The sequence below is a fragment of the Falco rusticolus genome, chromosome 9 (assembly GCF_015220075.1).
Source record: "Falco rusticolus isolate bFalRus1 chromosome 9, bFalRus1.pri, whole genome shotgun sequence".
In the NCBI taxonomy this organism is placed as follows: Eukaryota; Metazoa; Chordata; class Aves; order Falconiformes; family Falconidae; genus Falco; species Falco rusticolus.
This window is the reverse complement of record NC_051195.1, coordinates 39,325,738-39,345,200: the sequence shown is the minus strand read 5'-3', so window position 1 is coordinate 39,345,200 and position 19,463 is coordinate 39,325,738. Positions and strand designations below refer to the sequence as shown.

The window sequence follows — 19,463 nt, the reverse complement described above, 5'->3', positions numbered from 1 at the left end:
ACAGAAAGACAGATGTCTTGGAATATGACTTCTGGTAACAAAATACACAAGCCTTTATAAACATCCCATTAAAATGGGTAGTAATAATAATAAAATGCTACATACGTCTCTCAACAGAAAGGTACTTTCTGCATTAATACTTATGCTGCCAGGTTCTATGAAGTCATATTTCAAAACATTCCTACTCTGTCTGGTCTGTACCTTTTTTATTGCCATATATGAGTCGCTCTTCAGATGGAGAGTCCAGAAAAAAAGGAAGTGAACGATGGAGAAAAAGGTGAGTGAGACAAATAAAATAAAGATATTTAACTTGGCAGCGGTAATAAAGAAGGAATGGAGAAGAAATGTGAAAAAATAAAATGGAAAATTGCAACACTTAAAAATGCATTCATCAAACAAGAAGTGGAATTGTTGAGTATATTTTAAAATTTGACAATAAACAAGTGAAAGCTTGAAAGTCAACAGTTAAAAAGAAAGATAGATTCCATTCACATAGAAAGATAAAGCGTAGACAGTACCTAGATGACATTAAGAGATGCATCAATCAAAGAAATTGTTAAAGGAGACAGAAGAATAAAATAATTCATTTTAGGAAACTGTAACTATTGTACTTAAGACAGGGCATAAGCAATCAACTGATGACTGTACTTAACACTGGACAATATAAATCCTAACGTCTCGGAATACCACCTAACCCTACCCTGCAAATGATTGGTATAATTGCTTTATGCTCAATTTAGAAGGATTAATTGAAAGAGAAACATAAGTTTCAGGATCACATTTGAGACTGCTTTCCAGTTTTCACATTTCTGGCAACAATCTAAATGACAGCAAAGTTGAAGTGGCTCATAACCAATGCACTCCAATCTAAAACACACAGCTGCTTAGCACCACGCTATCCTGCTACTGGATTTGAACACAATCATTATCAAACATTAAGAACAGGGTCATGTCTCCAATATCTTTATAAATGATCCCTCAGTGTTCCTCAAAGGCTGCTGAAGCTTCCCTTCCTCCTCCCCTATCACCCAACAATCCACCAAATCAGTTCTGTTACTGGATAAAATGAAGCAAATCTGAGAAACTTTTGGGTGTTACATTGAGCACTGCTGTGAAAACCCAACACCATACAGTGAAACATGCTAGGTCTTCATGCTAAGGTTGCTTCTGAATCACCATGCTACACACACTGCCCCTTCACAATCTACTGCATTGTAGTTCAAAAGATAGAAAGTTGTTATAATTCATTACATAAATATGTATTATACAATGCACACCTACAAGTTCACCTTTATCTTTAAACTCAAACACTGAGACTTAAACTTGTGTTTCATACTTTATGTATAGGGCTTTGCCGTAAGAAATACTGTATCTGACTTTCACCTACATCAACTCTGTATTGAAGAACAGTCATTAAGAGATTTAAGATCTTATAATTTATTCTAATTATTAGCAGTTAGTGTGTTTCAAATTTAAAGTGCCAAGAAATTCTGAGAACATTCCACAAAAAGTTTCAGTTTTAAATAGAAATCAGATATGAGTATTTGCAAAGGATACCATTGCTGCTTCTTGATCACAAACACAAAACCACAATTCCCTTCTCTGCCCCCACCAAAGTGTCATTATCCAAAGAAAAATTAGAAGGCAATTTTCTTCAAATTCCAGGTAATAATACACTTGTCTAAGTTAACGACTGTTTCACAAGCTATTACCATTAAGAAGATTTATAGATCTTAAAGTAACCCCTACCGTCAAATTGATCTTCTCCCTCTGTCATCAGCTCATCGTCAGAGCAAATGCTCAGAACATTCACCAGCATTTCTGTTACTGTATAGGAAAAAGGAAATCTTAATTCATTCCCTGTAGAACTTTAAATATTTCCATGCACACAGGATAGAACTAGTCACCAGCAACTATCCTGAATGAAGTTCTCACATCACAGTCATTGCTCGGTAATCTGGTTTCAAGAATAATGTGTTTTTCTTGATGCGCGCTTTTCTTGATGTCACAGAATTAAAAAAGCTAAGAAAAATAAACAGCTAAACATTGTACCACCTAACAATCAAACACAGCACAGCTTCTTCTCTTACAAGGAGTTCTTTTAAATAAGAATTATCTTCTTGTACATTAGTATTTTTACATTAGTGTAAGTATTTGAACTAGATGTTATGCAAAATTTACTTAAAAATGAAAACACTTTTGACTGCTCAAAACAAGAAAGCTATTGCATTCCTGGCACCTGCAGGCATATACCAGAAGCACCGAAGCAAAAAAAATTATGATACAAATATGGTGCAAGCTACATGTCTTTTTAAACTCCCCTTAAAAATATCAGCATAGTGGATACACAAACTTGTCTCAAAAAGTTTGTATTTTCTTTCTTCAGGAATCTCCCTGTTCTGCCACTCAGTCTTTCCCACGTATATCAGGCTCAACTTCTCCTCCCCACAGAGTTTTCAGAAATATTCCAGGAGTTCATCCAGATGGTTAAACCCCTGTAAATTGCTGTCACTAATTCATCCAACCGCTATCTGCTATGGTGGTATCCTCCATTCTCAGGGAAGGGTTACTCACTAATGGAAAAAAACCCCAACAACCAAACCACCAAGAAATTATCCTGATCGTGATCTGTTCAGTGCAGACCAGACCATACCGACACTACATTCTTCATCAGAAGTGGAAGCATGTATTTGTCCAAAGGCAAGACACAGTACAAGCACCATGATTCCAGCAGCCCTAAGCACCCAGCTGGTCAAGGAGCAACTTCAGTATGAATTATTTGTGTTTAACTGCTCACTAAGGACAATATAAACGAATCTAGAAGCCTAGGTTTATATGACTGTAAATTTATCATGTCAATTATATTTTGCAAATAAATGTAAAGAGCTTTCCAGATCTCTTTTATAAAAAGAGCAGTTCCTGTTATGGCATGATTTTAAACAGACCCAAATAGACTCTAACCTCATTGCTTTTGAACTGAAGACTACTGGGGGGCCCAGTGTCCTAGATTCAGAGTTACCAGCTCTAGAGGGGGGACGAGGGGACTGGGGGGGGGAAGGACCTGTGCTAAATTACCTTTTTTACAAGAAAAACAGAAAAAGTTGCCTTTAATGAAGGTCAATCTGTTGTATCAAAAAGTTACACTTTTATACAAACAAGTCTACATGGTTTATACCTATAACTATACAAGATCAATAACGTATATAACCTAGCATTTTGTAGAATACGAACCATTTTCATATCAACTTCAAATGAAGTTCAAAGGTACTATTTAACAATGCAGGTATACATCCTCAACAGAAATTACAATTTCTATTAACAGCTCTGCTTTATTACATGCAGTTTTGACTATCTTTGACTGAAACAGGTGAAGAAAAAACCAAAACCTGTAGAAGAACTTGTACTTCAGTCTATCCTTTCTCAGAAATGCCAAAAAACCCCTTCAAATCAGTTTAACAACTTTGTCAATCTTCTACCTGATAAAGACAAATACAGGTACCCATTTCCACAAAAATTATGCAGTTTGTCTCTCATTGGTAAATATATTTTTTTTAAAAAAAATTCGAAATCTTCCTCAACATCAGGCTAGGAGAAATAAGAAAGATATTAATCAGTATAAAACTTTTGCCTACCTTTTTCTCCAACAAATGGCAAAGACCATGTGAAAACATCCATAAAATTTGGTAGCCAGTAAGGATGAGGAGAACAATTGAACTGACGAATATTCATCACATTGTTTTCATATTTTAATACAGCAGCTAAAATAAAATTCAGACATTTTTAAAAGAATGTTATAAACTTTCAAACTCCACAAATATAAAGTCAGAGGTTTGGTTTAGCTCTCTTTCATACAATAGACAAAATAATCCCAGAGATAACTCCATTCTCTCTTTCACAGTACTTACAGGACAGATTTCTAGTGAAGAACTTTGGATTTTTATTGCACATGCTGCAGTCTAAGGTACTGTTACATGTCAATACAGTTCTATACTATCCTATTATAGGTCAATAATGCACAAAGATTTTAAGAGGTCCTGAAAAAGGTGTAATTTCAGCAACTGTAAGAAAATCCTAACTCAGAATAGCAGTACACCCAGATTCAGGTTTTAGTCTTCAGACGTGTCTTCCCACGTTGTAAGCCTGGAGTAAAACCATCGCAATCTGGAAGATCAGGGAGAAGGGGAAGAGAAACAAAATAGAAAAACAGAAGCATTCTAAAGCTAAATAAGCGTTGATTGCATTTTTCCGTACTTACGCTTGCACCCTTGCGTTACACTGGCAATAGCTGATGTGAAAAAGGATTCTTAAAATGCGATATCCACAGAGGTGAAAAAATGTAAAAAGCCAGTTGAAGCCATTTTTATTTCTCCTTTGCTTTACAATCAGTGCAAATGACATCTCATCTTTTCCTCTATAATCACTCTACATAATTGGTATGGGTTGGAGGGGTGGTTCTTTGGAGGTGGGTGGGTGAAAATGCAATGTATTTCACATAAAAGAGGTCTTGGGTTTCAACGGAACGCTGTTTCAACATTTGGAGATCATTCATTCATCACATACTTGAAATGCCAAACTTTAATGTCATACTCGAATTTCAGCAGGCTTTATTTTTAATTATTTCTGTTGTTGAACTTTGTTCTCTTCTATGAAAAATATTAATTCACAGCTAAGCTCTTCTCAATTCTGACTTGTAAATCTTTCTCCACGCTACTAAGCATGCTTCTCCCATGCTACTTTATGTTAAGCAGAGGATGGACAGAAATTAATTCTTTCTGGTTTACACCTCCCTAATAATATTTCCACTGGTGATGAGTACTTAGATGAGTACATGCTCTTTCTAGATTTCTCATACATGGCCATTAAGACCTCGTAGCATCACACTCAGACCCTCAGATACCGTGATACACAACACAAGCTACCTTATGCACAGGCTTCTGATCAGTGCTCGCTCCCTTCCTCACGCAGTTCACAAACTAAAGACAACCAGAGGAGTGAAAACTGACAGCACAGGAAAGCCTTGCCTGACTGGAAAACACCAGGTGATACATCTGTAAGTACTAAACAGCAACAACTTCTAGAAAAGAAACTTCTGCCCACACTTGTGCTTCTAGGTACTCTTAGAGGATATCATCATTGATGTCACCTGTCCTTCTTGATAACGTAACGCTCATTAGTGGATTTATTTTTTTGGCATTTAATTTCCTACCCGGCAAAAACCTGTTGATATTGGATGACTTATCTAGTAAGACATTTTTATTTTATTATTGCATGCAGTTATTAATAAGAAGTTCTTACCTTTGTTATTGTAGACGTCCAGGTAATTAGGTGCTGAAAAAATTGTTATTAACGATGGGAACCCTGTAGTTTGGCTTTTCCTGTACATTCTATAACTGCAAAGGCAAACAGATTATTTTACATCTTATAGGAATAAGCAATTTTTATTTTACACTATGAATAATTTCTTGAAGGATACAAAGTACTTACCCTGCATCTTGTGCTTCATGTGCTCTAATGATTGACAACAAATTATTATTTTGCAAAAATTCACAAACTGCTGGATAGCTGTGAAATGAAAAGAGCTATGAGTAAAAGAAAGTCTCTTAAAATATGCAGCAAGAGTCAGCATTGCAACATTAAACAGATCATAGCATGGCCTCACCTATAAAAGTATGAGCAGCCTCTGACCGTATTGTGACTGAAATGCTCTTGTGAATTTTCATTTCCAAAATCTTCTGAAGGATCTGACCACAATAAGTCACACATTGGTCCAAATGCTGGAGGCTCTTTGAATCTATCTAACTGTTTGAGAAAAGGCAACAGCACAAAGACTCTTTGAATATTAAATCAGGAAGTTTTACACATTTGTTAAACTACATATCCATCAATACCAAGCATTTTTAGAATAAATCCCAACCATATCAAAGAGAAGTAGTTTCTGTATATTTTTTCCTCTCCTCCTCACGAAATAAGGCAGAGGCATGCCAAAAGAACCAAACCTGTTAAGAGCAGTAAGATTTATTAGTTGTAAAAAGAAGGGAGATAAATTCCAGACTGATGGATATGTGTAATACATGGTCAAGTTACAGACAAGGAACAAAATGGTCCTTTTTCATGCACATGCTACATCTACCAATCTGGAGACACTACCAGGAATTAGCAAAGAGAAACAGTACAGAAAACAGGAATTATAAAAGAAAGGCATGAATAATTAGCACTGACTAGAAGAGACTAAATGTATCATCCAAAAAAACCAACCAACCCCAAAAAAACCCCAACCTAACCCCCCCCCCGAAATACCCATCTCCGTAATGGATCATTCAACAATGTAATGCAGACTAGCTTAGTCATCTTAGATTTCTTTTAAACAGGCTTTATTTCTCAGCTATAGCCCTGGTGTAACGGGCCACCAGCATTTTGGGAGATGTCTTTGTTTTCTTTTCTCTAGCTGGTTCTTTAGAGGTTTCCACTTGGAAACACCTGCTTTAGCAGCCAGCAACTTTCCTAGTAAGCAGAGTGAAAAGGGGCAGAGGTAAGGAGGACAGCACATTTGTTAACATAAAAGGAAAATGCCCTGCTTAAGTAAGTAACAGTCAATTTCTGATGTCCCAGAAATGAAATTAGATATCCCAGATTCAATGTAAAGTTTCTTTGATCTTTATGTAGCTGGAGTTTGTTCACAAGATGATTTTATCCAAGAAATGTAGGAACAGTTCTTTGATGGACAGTGCATTTATCTCACTTTACCTCCCATACCAAAGAAGATGACTTTGATGATACTAGAGAACACTTAACTCTTCATGACAGGTTCGAAGGGAGGTTTGGTGAGCCCCTGGTGAATTTGAGTCTAACGGTCCATAGGAATCCATTCAAATATGGAACCAGCAGTAGTGCCAAGCTCTCTCATGCCCTGGAAAATCAGAGCTCCCAAGGCTGCCACCTGTAACATAAGTGGAGAGGTCCAGATCTTTACAAATTCCTGCCAGATAATGGCAAGGCAGGTATTAACTGAAGTTGTTGTTGGAATTTATTCATTATTAAAAATCCAGTGGTTTAACATTTCCCACACGGGATGATAAACCCGGTTATGGAATATTTCTTCCAGATTGAAGAAGTCAGTCCATCAACTTCTGCAAGTACCTGAATTTCTGTAGATTAAACCATCAAGTTTCTAAACCTCCAGCAAAAAATTTGGGCCCAAAAGCTAACAGAAGCATTCACACAAGGGAGATTCAACTGTCTGCCGATTGATGTTTCCTGCAATACAGAAGGCTCAAAGTCTAGAAAGCATTTCTAAGAAATTTTCTTGAGTTACTCTTCAAGGATTTTCCTCATGACTTTGGCCAAATGGATAAAGACGTTAGAAATAAAATGTTTTGGTTGCTGCAAGCAACACACTTCTCTCCCAGACTACTTTCTCATAGCATTGGAACAATAATGTAGCCATTTCTTGAAGTAGGTAGGTCAGTTTGCAAAAAATAAAAATAACTTACACACCAAATCAGTGTCTCCTTCACTAGACAGTCTACCAACTGGCACGGTTCTCAAGACATCTCAAAATTTAAGGAAATGTCACTGCAAGCTACTCAACCCAGACTGCATATATCAAATCAGAATAATCAACCTAAGGGTCTCTCTACATCGGGACAGCAATAAAGTTAACAAAGGACATGAGTCAATTCAAAACCCTTATTACTGATTAAGTATTTCTGACTATGCTGTGACTATGGCAACACAGAATCTCAATACAAATCAGCTTAACATATTTCTAAATATGATTCAGGTAACCGAGACAGACAATTGTATTCAGGAATAAGAATCACTGCACCTGGTGTTAAAAACAGAAACAGGTAGTACATTTTTAAATACATACCATAAGAAACTTAAATCTAAATTAATTCCTAGGTATTATGCAGTCAGGGCTACTGAACTGAAGTGCACTGTACCTCCACATGGATGTTCAAATTCTGGAGTAGGAAAACCTTGGAGGTAGATTAAGGTACAGCAAATCAAAACTATTTTCCTTTTAAGGCAAAAGACCTTCAAAGAAGTTTCACATACAGGCACCAGTTTTAATTAATCTGTCCTAATTTTCCTGAGAACTGTCACATAGTAAAACCCTAAAAACAACGTGAAGGCCGGTGAAGAGTGGCAATCACCTTATGTATTACTAAAGGAAAGGAAATTTCAGCAGACCACAGAAAGGAAGCAAGGTGTTATAAAGACAGATTCCCCAGTAGCCACCCCCATGTATTTCAGGGCACTTTACTCATCACACTTTAGTGTCACCAAGAACTGAAAAGCTTGGTCATCTGTTGTAAATGAGGAAGAAAATTCTCTGTCCCCTTTCTTCTGAGTCCCCATAATCTTATCTGGTCAATTCCCTCCTTATAAATCACTAGGCTTAAAACCACATTCCTGTAATTTTGTTTCCGCCGAAGTCTTGGCAGCGTTAATGAAATCAACTAAACGGTATCTCTATGTTGATGGACATGTGTCTGAAAGACACTCTTTACCAACACTGTCAGAACACTTGTGTAAACAAAGTTCAGAGAATAAAAATCAAGATTACTGCAAGTTTCACAGACTTCTATTTTCCCAGAAAGAAAAAGCACTTGCAGCAATCTTTCTGGTTAGGCTTTACTGTCATAGTTATTATGATAGCTGTCCTCTGCTGGAAATAAGTTTATGCCAGCAAAAATAATAATTTGTGTAATTTAATCACCTTCCTGAGTGTCAATAATACTGACAAAAGACTTCATCCAGAACAAACTGCATCTGCACAGAATTCTTCTTTTTTTTCTTAGGCTATTCCTACACTGTTTATAGAGCTGTGGTTTCCCTTCTTATGCCAGATGATTATGCCTACATGCTTGCAGAGACTTCTCCTTAATAAGAACTTCTGCTAATAAACCAGAAGACTTGTAATATTATACAATTGTCTCGACTGTTTACAGAAATCATTTCGCACACTACACTTGTACAAGTATATGATATTTCCTAGATATAAAAAGAGCATTTCACATCACCCATTTAAATGCATTTACATCATTAGTGCATGCCAAGCTCTAATGCAACTGTTGAAGCTGCTGCCAACCCATGAATAGTGCCTTTTCCAAGTTACCAGATGATTCCTTAGAAAACAAAAAGGCCAAAAGATCAGTTCTAATAAGGCTGCCTTAACATTTACAAATGTCAGTTTCATCAGAAAACAATAGACAATGCAGATTTTCATATATATATATAAAAAACATACAGGCTTATATTTCATCCTAACGTAGTCTTGAGCATTACAGAGTACATACGAAAGTACAGGTCAAGATGACAGAAGTACCTTCTAATTAAATTTACTTGACACTTTGAAACCTGATTAGCTGCAAGAGCGAGACTAAAAGAAAAAATAATCACAATCCTATTATGACAATGGCTTTCCAAAGTGTTTTTCCAGACTACTACTCCTTTAACACCACTTTCCAGAGAGCTTTGACCATGTTTCTTTTCATCCACAATGCGAGAAGTGTTAAGGCCCTGTCAGAATGGCCCCCAGTTACTTGCTTTGCTTTCTTACTTCTCTTTCTCTGCACAATGCATAGTTTTATGTACATGTTAGTATTTGCTCTGAAAATGCAATGTGCCTCAATAAGTTTTCCCACTTACACCACTGAGCTTGTAAATGTGCTTCCTCTCTGTTTCTACCATTTTCTTCTTCTCTCACATCATTCTGCTTGGCAGTGTAATATCTGTAAGTGAAATAAGCTGACATTCCAGTCTCTGAAATGGTCCAGAGTCAGTACAAAAAAAAAAAAAAATATCTGGTGAGTTCAGAAATGAGATTCAACTGGACAGCAGCCTATAAATCTGAGGACAGGGAAAGGTAAAAAAGAAAAAATGAGCACAAGTGAAGCTAAGAAAAGGAGAAATACAATAAATGAAAATGGTAAAAAACAAAATGGGCCATCAATAGTTATATACTACAAAACCAAATCAGGAACATACTTTTTCCTTTTCTCTGATATCTAGATCTTTTTTGAAATAGGCCCCCACATGTCGCCTTCCATCTGTGGATAACTTCTTTCTTCCATCCTTACCTATAATCCCACAGCTTTCTTAGAACCACCTGTTTGTATTTGAAGCTGAAATCAACTACACTTCAGCAGTTACTAATCATAAGAGGAATGGTTTTCATTTCCAAATGCAGCAGTCCAGTTGTCAGCTAAGGTAACTAAAATAAGTCCAAAAGGAGTATGCAAAAAGGAAAGCAACTGAGTTTGAAAATTCCCATCTGATACAATCTTCACACATCAGCAGTCCATGAGAGTTGAAACCAAGTTATTAGAAACAGGTACCTCATGTCATCACAACATTATTGCCTTTAAATTCCACACCACCACCAGTGTTTCCACTGTATAGTTTTTAAAACTTGTTTTCATTCTTTACTGATATACTCAGCACATTTACCACAGTGAGAAGCACTCCACAGCTGTTACTCAAATGCCTACCAAATTTGCCATTTTAAACAGCAATCTGAATTTCTAATAAATACTGCCATTTCACACTCTTTCAAAACCAAAATCCACATGATCAAGATAGTAAAAAAAGTCAGTTTTCAAAGAAATATAAGAATAACTGAAATACGACGTTTGATACACCAAACAATTTTAAGACTACAATTAACTTCTACAAGTTTTGTCCCGAAAGCCAGGAGAACACCAGCTCTTACCTAGAAATAAATACAAAGCAGTATTTTGATTGGCTGTGAAGCTCCTTAAATGAACTATTTGTCTCAGGAAACTATGTGGAGTTTTTAAGGGGTTTTTTTGTGTGTGTTTTGTAACGGTCCCAGCTGTCCCAATGAGATCTGCTAATGGAAAATGCACTAGATAATCCAAGAGTTTTTAATTATGATACTGCTTAGCCTACATTTCAGTTCCTGATTTACACTTCCAAAAAAGACAAGAACAGAAAACAACATACTGACAGTTTCACAAAGATGACTTTGTATAGCATCATATAAATATCTGTATTTTCACTTATTTTCTGATACACAAAATACTCACTCTCCTAATGTCATCTAGTGTATTAATTTCTGGTGAAAGTCCACCATGAACACAAAGAAACTGTTGATTTAAGAGAGCAGCAAGAGGGAGACAATCAAAAGCTTCCATACAAGCATCGTAGACTCTTTCGGAGTACTTTATTTTACCTGCAGGAAAGAAAATATACAACATTACTTCTTCCATCTAATACGGATTTCTTAATCTAGTGGAACATAACTACAAGAGCAAATCTCAAATTGAACGCTTAAAAAAACCCCAACTAAAGCAATGAATATTTTGGGGTTTAAATGAGCATTTCCATGCTCCATAACAGCAAGCACATTTCCAAGACAGTCTCTTCCAGAACCATAAACTCCCTTCATTTCTCCTTCTGTTACCACAAGTGTGAAGAAACTACTTTAAAAAAAAAAAATCACAGAATTATTTTGTGTTATACAATTACACAGCACACTTCAGCGTAAAATACTACTGAGAAGTCTGATTTCTCATTTACAGTGAAAAACTAAGAACTGCTTACAGACGACACCACTTTTACCTACATCAGAGGGTTTTTACCAGGGCAAATGATCCATTTATCACTGAACCAATACTTACACAAGCCTCCAAATGGAAGAGCAGCTTACATCACCAAAAGAGTTCTCTTACTAGTACAGCTGAAATCAATTCCACAAATGGCATCTCTCAAGCAAAATGACAGACCATAGATCAGCAGGTTGGAAGCTAATTTTATGTTCTTAGACAGTACTTACATTCTTGCTTAAAGGTAAAATACTCTGTTAGGTGTCTGCATTCATGGTTGCCTCTCAAAAGAAATAATGTGTTTGGGTAGAGAATTTTCAGGACCCATAAGTACAGCACACACTGTTGAAAAACAAAGATATCCAGTAAAATACACTCGTTTATAAGAACTTTAAAAATTATTACCGAGAAATATTGATAAGAATGTTGACAGCTCCAAAAACAAGTACAGCTTACTGTGCCATTTTATAATACAGCACTACCTCCCCCAGTCCAGTTCTGGACGCAAGTTACCCATATTGCTTTTTACTTTTCTTAAGAACAGCTGCAGAGAATGCTGAAAAAATATTTCTATTTACTGGACACTCAATAATAAAACAAACTCAGCAGAATTATACTGCAGAGCACTTTCATCTAGACAAATAATGTATGTGTGCCTAAAACCTGATTTTACAATATGATTCTAAACACTGGCATAAGAAGGAAAGCAGACATTTATTCACAGAGATTGAAAAAAAAAAAACAACCAACCCACAAATCTATTTACATTGAAGTCAGCTATATCATTTCGAGACCATTTTTAAAATCAAGAATGGAATGAGTTAACCTTTTTTTTTTTCCAAAAAAAACCCGTGAAAGCTGGTCATTTATTCAGTGTTCAAGCAGCAAATTCAAAGATTCATAGTAAGTGTCCATATATCATTATTATTGCAACATCAGCAGCAAACAGCATTGACAACAGAGCTATAAACATGCACAATTTTTTCAGTTTAGAGTCTGTTACCACCCAGCAGTCTGGAATGCCCAAAATTTATTTCTTTAATTTCAGATCTGATTTTTGTATTTTCAACTGAGCACAGAAATCTCAAAGCCTCTGTTTTGAACTATACTGAAGTGACCTGCAAGTTGTTATTATTGTTCTCAATCAATACAAGCACCCTGAAGCTATCATTCTTCACAGTTATTTTGCATAGAACAGTAAGTACATGAAGGAAGAAAGAGAACAAAGGAACATTTTAAAAACCACAGCAAACATGGAGAAATACATCAAAAACTTCTATTGTGAAGTTTAGCTAAACTAATTACTGATTTTTTCTTATCTTCTTACTAAAAATATGCAAAATAGTAATTTTTCTAATGATACCACTTGCTTTCCAATTTTTCTATAACTCTAAAATATCCTGATATATTGCAAAGTCCCCAGAGTCTTTAAAACTATTTCCCAGCAGAAACCATAATCAGTTTCTTACAAAACAACTGATTATCATCAAATGAATACATGAATTAATTTAGCAAATTCTAAAATTGTGAACTGTTTTCGTTAAGTCAGTTTGTATGAAAAATTTATAAAAGCTGGCAACCTTGAAAACGTTTATTACAAAAAGTGGCAAAATACTGCCTTCCTTTCAGTGAATGGATACTACATTTGATTAAATTGCTGAGATTTACGTGTTCTCAAGCATGTTACCTATTAAGTAGAAAAATACATTTTTTTTTTTTTTTTACCTTTCCTGTATTGGCATATTTATTTTTTATTATCAAATACAGACAGACTAATGTCGGAGTTCTCTATGTCCTGTTACTTCCAGCGCAGAAAAGAATTTGCACACAGAAAATGAAGGACTCCATCTTGATCCCAGCAACTTGTTACACACAATCACAGTAGCATGCAATTATCCTTCCTATTAGAAGTGATGACATTTTTTAATGAGAAATGTGTTACTAGTAAAATATCAATGCAATTAAAGCTGTTTCAGGACAGACTGAGAAAGAATTTATTAGTGAAAAAATGAAATTGCACTGTTTGTACATGTTTAGAAAATTTCACCTTCACTTTTCTGTGAGAAGTCAAATATTCTCCCAAAAATATATTACATTTCCAATCACTACGAAAAATTTTAAAAGTAACCATATATGAAAACTCCTGGAGGTCAACTTAAAACTTCCTAAAAGTTAATTAAGGCAAAAACTTAAGTAGGAAAAACCAGCTGGTTTTCAGGTACTACATTTTTCCTTCTCAACAGGACCACAAAGCATAGCCCCACCTTCACGCACTGGCAGCAATGCAACTTCATTCAGATAAACTGCCATGTACTTCACTGATGTTCCAACAGCCAGAGTAGAAAAGAGAGCAGATTATCTCAATGAAGACAGACAAGCTTTTTAAGAATCCTGGAGTGATTCTGAAGAGTATATTTAGCGTATCTTTACACATTCCACAAGTATATTTAGCATGCCAAATATTACATTAAAAATTAAATTAAAATCATGTGAGGAAAAGAGAATTGAGACTGTTCTTACTAATATATTCAAGAAAATCCATTGTTCAGAAATTTTTTGTAAGTGTAATGGTTGAAAAGCTTTCACACCATGTTTTGATACATTAACATATAGTGTTGCTATGTAAATGTCCAGGTCTGGGCTCCCCAGTTCAAGAGGTCCCTTCCCACCCTGACCATTCCATGATTCTGTGATCTGTAATCACCAAGAGCAGGCTGAGAAGATCGAATTAATAAACAGGGAATGTCTGTTGAAATTTTTCCTCCTAAATGACTTTGAGGCCATCGCTCTTGCTGCATCTCCCGTTTGTCTACCATCCTTAACAACCCCAGAAGGTACTGTTCATGGCCTTCCCAGTATGTATCTACACATATTAGAAGAATGCAATTTTAATACAGAAATTAAGTATTATATACCATGACTTGCAAAATCCTATTTCAAATGGTATGCCACTCTCTTGGATTCGCTATCTATGAAGAGATCCCAAGCCGAGGCACTCCCAAAGCTGGCACCAGAAAAATAGTTAACTTAGAAATCATAGCTCTGAAACTAATTGATGTGAATAAGTGAGTATCTCTGGTATGTGGCATACTAAAACATGCTGAAAATTAAAAAACAAAAGCAAAAAATTAATTCAAAATACCTAAAAAATTAATGGCAGAAACACAGGTCATCCTTAGGGAATATCTGCAATTGCCCTCAGAATTTTAGTGAATAAAAATATTATCAATTTTTTTAAAATATTTGAATACGTAAGTAAAATGAATCTATGCAGATTAACAGCTACAACAAATTGAAAGAGCTTGCAGTCATGACTCACCTGGTCTCCAAAAACATACAAACACACCTTCCTGCATATTTACCAGAGAAGCAGGATTACGTATAATGCTATAGAATTCAACTTTAAAAAAAAATAAACAACTAAAGGAAGAGGAGGAAAAATGAGTAAGTCTGGTGACTTCAACAGGACAGTCCAAACGGCTGGTCAGTTATCCTCCTGTGAACAGGCCGTTGTCATAGGAGAAAGCACAGCAAGGGAGAATACATTCACATGTTAAATCAGACCTAAAATTTCATTTGAAAACCTCAGTGAAAGTGTGCTTATAGAAAAATTTAGGACAAAACAGATTAATATGTTCAGTTACCTCTATACTAAAATAACCTCTGTCTACATAGTCACCGAGGAAGAGGTATCTTGTGTTAGCAGGTGATCCTCCCACTTCAAACAGCTTCATTAGATCAAAGAACTGGCCATGAATATCACCACACACTGCAAGCAAAAATTTTGTTCAAATTAATTGAAAAAAAATCTAACAGAAAAGTTACTAAGTTATAGTTAAGTAAACAGCCACAAAGTACTTCTAATTAAGTGGAAAGGCAGGTATAAAGCAGGAATAACAGAAATTTGTGAAGCCTCCCCCTTCGCGTTTCATTAAGATGCTGTCCTCACTACCTCTGACAACGCTGATGATAGCCCTACTTGAGTCTAGCAGATTGTGGAATGTTTTTCCCACACAGTTAATGCACTGAGCACTGAGGTCTTAAAAGCTGTCAGTGGCTCTTTACTGTCCTCCCCATCCCCTCTGGTATCTTAGCAAATTCTCCTTGGTATGCACATTTGGAAACACCTGCTGCTTTGCAACAATTTCCTGTGTCCATGTAGGATTGAGAAAAAGCAGGGAGTATGCTTTTGTTTCTGAGTCAGACTAACATACCTTTCAATCTCATCATATCTTCTCTTTGCTCAGTTACTTTTCTCCTTCAAACAACCATGTTCACTATTTCAACAGTGGATTTTTCTTGTGTTTTTAGAATATGAGACAGGATAAGACCAGTGGTCAGCAACCTAAGGCAGAAGTGCCAAAGATAGCAGATGGGAAGACTTTGAAGAGCATACAGCAAAGCCAGGTCATCTCACAATTTAAAAAAAAAAAAAAAAAAAAATTTAAAAATTTATGGAAGAGACAACTGCTCCTAACTTCTCATTCCCACATGAGTTCCCAGCTCAATGGAAGTCAGGAGCTGCCTTCTTGCTTCTGCATTGAGGTATTGCTGATAACAATTAACAGGAATTTGAGAGACTATGTCTTCCATTGATGCAAAATGTCACTCACCAACTGACTAACAGCATCTTTCGACTTCTCAGAGTTTATCAGTGAATTTTTTTGGGGAAAAATATTTGTCTAATTTTGGAAGGAAATAATGGATATGGCACACCACACTCTAAAGGTTGCTATTACTTGGAGCAGACCATTTGTCATCGCAACCTACAAAATGCTAGACTAAACAGAATGTGTCCTCTTTCATGTCACTTTTCTTAAGATTCCTACTCAAACACTGCAAGAACATTCCTTCTTTTTCAGCTGCCAATATACAAGTAGCTCTGGGTAACTACCTGAATAAACAGAAGTATAAAAATTCTAAGCATATGGACAAGGACAACACTGCAGTTTTGAGCTTTATCTGGAGCTACAAAAGACTCAGAGTTCAGACTTAGTGGTTTCCACCACTTCAATCATTCATTTTTTTAAAAAAAGTCAGTAATAATGATGTACTGTTTAAATGCTTTTGTCTACCCCATACTATCAAATTAGAGCAAGCTCATTCCCTAAAAGAAGCTTTTCAGACACTATTTTTAAATAGGTTCATTTAGAACAAAACACATTCAAATGAAAGAAAATCTGATTTGAACACAAAAATCAAATTTATTTTCATTATCCTATATAACATATACGCAATGTGAACTATTTTCTGAGTCTGGATTGATTATAAATAAATGTACTAAAGGACACCACTTCCACCTTTCACCAGGTCAAACAGAAACAGAACTAGTTAAACCATTAAAATACTCAAAAAACCCCCCTAAGTGTTGGTTTTGTATCACAGTGGATCTGGATGGTAAAATAACCTCGCAACGCCTTCCAGTACTACTACCCTCACAAGAACATGGTTTTACATGCAATCGTCAGTCTCACCTACAGAGGAACTACGAAGGTGTGTTTTTCACTCAGAATTCCAGCTCACAGTACTTGCTTCAAACCACAGCAATTAGCTTCTCTTCACATAGATAGATTTCAGGAAAATTCTGAGTTCATTGTTCTCTGGCAGGTAGATGTCTTTATTCCCACTTACAACATTGCAGGAATCAGAAATCCGTATTTCATCAGTATTTAATTACTTTCTATTTTGTCATTTTAATACCAATCATACTATCTTTTTCCAATAGGTTTAGTGCCTTCATTTTGCAAAATAACGTGCAGCCTGTTTTTTCAGACCATTTGAGTACCATCAAGCAAATGCAGTTGTGAGGGATAATTCAGTAAGACTATAACAAATTTTATTTTAGCAATTTATAAGACAAACTCTACCACTGAAAAAATCTGGCTTTCTTAAAATTTAATTATGAGTGATATTATCTGGAAATATTACCTGTAATTGGAGCTTCAACTTCTATCATAGTTTTTTCCCTCCGTAATATTGCAGCACCCTCATTGATGATTCTAAGTGCAATTTCTTCATCTACTCGACCTTCTTTTATCAAATGGTTCTTCAAAATGTCAACTCTTGGTCTTCCATCTGTGTCGAACACCTCTTCAGATGTCAAGCGATGCGTTGGTGGAAAAGGGACAGCTAAAATTTAAAAAGAAGAAACAGCAGTTGCAACAACACTATTTTAAAAATATACTCCATCTAGGATCGGATCTATCATGGAACAGTTGCTATCTAAAGCTGCAGATTTGTCTTTCAGTCAACCAACTTGAAGACGTCATTAAAATCTAGATGGAACAGTGCTATATGTGTATGCATTTAAAAAAAATAACATCTATAATGTGCACATAGAAACTACAAAAGGCACAATAGAATTTGAGGAGTCAAAATTGCCTTTGCAAAGGGACATGACATCCATTCTCTCCAACATACTGCCATTCTCTGTAGACTCAACAAGTATTGGGGATGCAGAAGATCCAATTAATATCCACTCAGACTTACAAAAGGCATTTTAAAATAAACCCATCATCAAAGCCTAAAAAAACCCTTCACCAAACAAAAAAACCACTAAAACAAATCCAAAGCTAGCAAGAAGAGGATACAATACTGTTTAAAGGACTAGAAATAAAAGGACGTAATAGCCAGCACCTGGAAAGGAAGGTGGTCACCAGAGGAGCCCCACTAGAATCTGTGCTTTTTAATAAAGCCATAAATTACACTGAAAAGAAGGTAACTCATGGAGTGATGCAGCCTTCGGTTGACAGTATTGCAGACAATGAAGAATAGGGCAGGCTATGATGAGCTACAGAACTTGTCCATGCTCCTCAGTGGCTCAGCAAAATATGACACATTAAATATTAATAGATGCAAATTAATGAAGGAAATAAGTCCTAACTTTACATAGAAAAATCACAGATTATAAAATTATTATTATTCAGAAGGTCTTTACTATAGTTTTAGGAAAATACAAGTCAAAGAAACCCAGAAAACTGAACGTTAAGAATTGTTAACAAGCAGAAAACAAAAAGATGCAATTATGCCAGGATTCAAGGCACAATAATGGAATTCAAAATGTTAGAATGATTTCTGCTACAGGAGTAACTAAGTAGACTAGGATTCTTCAGCCTAAAACCATGAAGACTAAGGGGGGCTCCAACAGAGGTCTGCGACAGCATTACCGGAGGAGGTGACAGGAAAGCAGCACTGGTGCACTCTCAGTCCCTGAACGGCAGAAAGGGGCAGGACAGACTCTGCCAGCTTCATGTTCTGTACAGCCACTGAGTAAGCAGCAGAACAAGTTCATGCTATCAGAAAACCCTGTAATTTTGGGAGCCTACAACACTGCCATTGTAGGTTGAAATTCCTTCTTTGAGCTTGTCTTCCTTAGTTTCCTCTTGTGCTGCCTCTCAAAAGACTGAAGAGGTAGAGGGTCTCCATATACCACACACAACTTCAGAAATTACTGGAAGTATCAGAAGTCCTTGGATCCTGGCTTATGGTTCAAGAGCTGCCATACGCAACCCATCTCTCCAAAGAGGGGAGCAGATGAGAGGTCTGAGGCTGGGGACCAAAGCAGGCTCAGCAGCAGCCGGCTGCTTGAATGAATTCAAACATCGGCAATTCGGTTACTGCACAAATGAAATGCAGATGTGGGACATGGGAGAGGAGGATACATCCAAACTGCCACTAAGCAGTGCATCAGGGTATCACTGCACGCCGGCAGGATTACAGGAAATAAAACTAAACTGACTCCCCACCCCCCTCCCCTGCAAAAGCATTCTACTATTGAATGAATGAAATAAAAAAGGAGCAAACCCATTCAATTTCTTTCCATTTAAATATTATTTCAAATATGTCTAAAAAGAAAACCTGGAGAAACACACCTATTCAAAGATTAAGAAC

The 19,463-nt window shown here is 36.2% G+C and overlaps 1 protein-coding gene across 8 annotated transcripts in view; it reads right to left on the bottom strand.

Moving 5' to 3' along the window:
• Positions 1–19,463, bottom strand: part of PPP3CB (protein phosphatase 3 catalytic subunit beta) — a 47,943-nt gene that overhangs the window by 17,682 nt on the left and 10,798 nt on the right. For 4 of the 8 annotated variants that reach the window (XM_037400293.1, XM_037400296.1, XM_037400294.1 and 1 more), the window contains exons 2-10: positions 17,502–17,702; positions 15,218–15,342; positions 11,804–11,915; positions 11,055–11,200; positions 5,660–5,799; positions 5,485–5,562; positions 5,296–5,390; positions 3,633–3,758; positions 1,750–1,827 (exon numbers count right to left, since the gene is read on the bottom strand). In XM_037400293.1, the coding sequence (XP_037256190.1) occupies positions 1,750–1,827; positions 3,633–3,758; positions 5,296–5,390; positions 5,485–5,562; positions 5,660–5,799; positions 11,055–11,200; positions 11,804–11,915; positions 15,218–15,342; positions 17,502–17,702 (1,101 nt within the window). Of the gene's footprint in view, positions 1–201; positions 229–1,749; positions 1,828–3,632; positions 3,759–5,295; positions 5,391–5,484; positions 5,563–5,659; positions 5,800–11,054; positions 11,201–11,803; positions 11,916–15,217; positions 15,343–15,787; positions 15,919–17,501; positions 17,703–19,463 lie in introns of those variants that run through there. The other 4 variants (XR_005106192.1, XM_037400292.1, XM_037400295.1 and 1 more) reach the window with 2 other exon arrangements.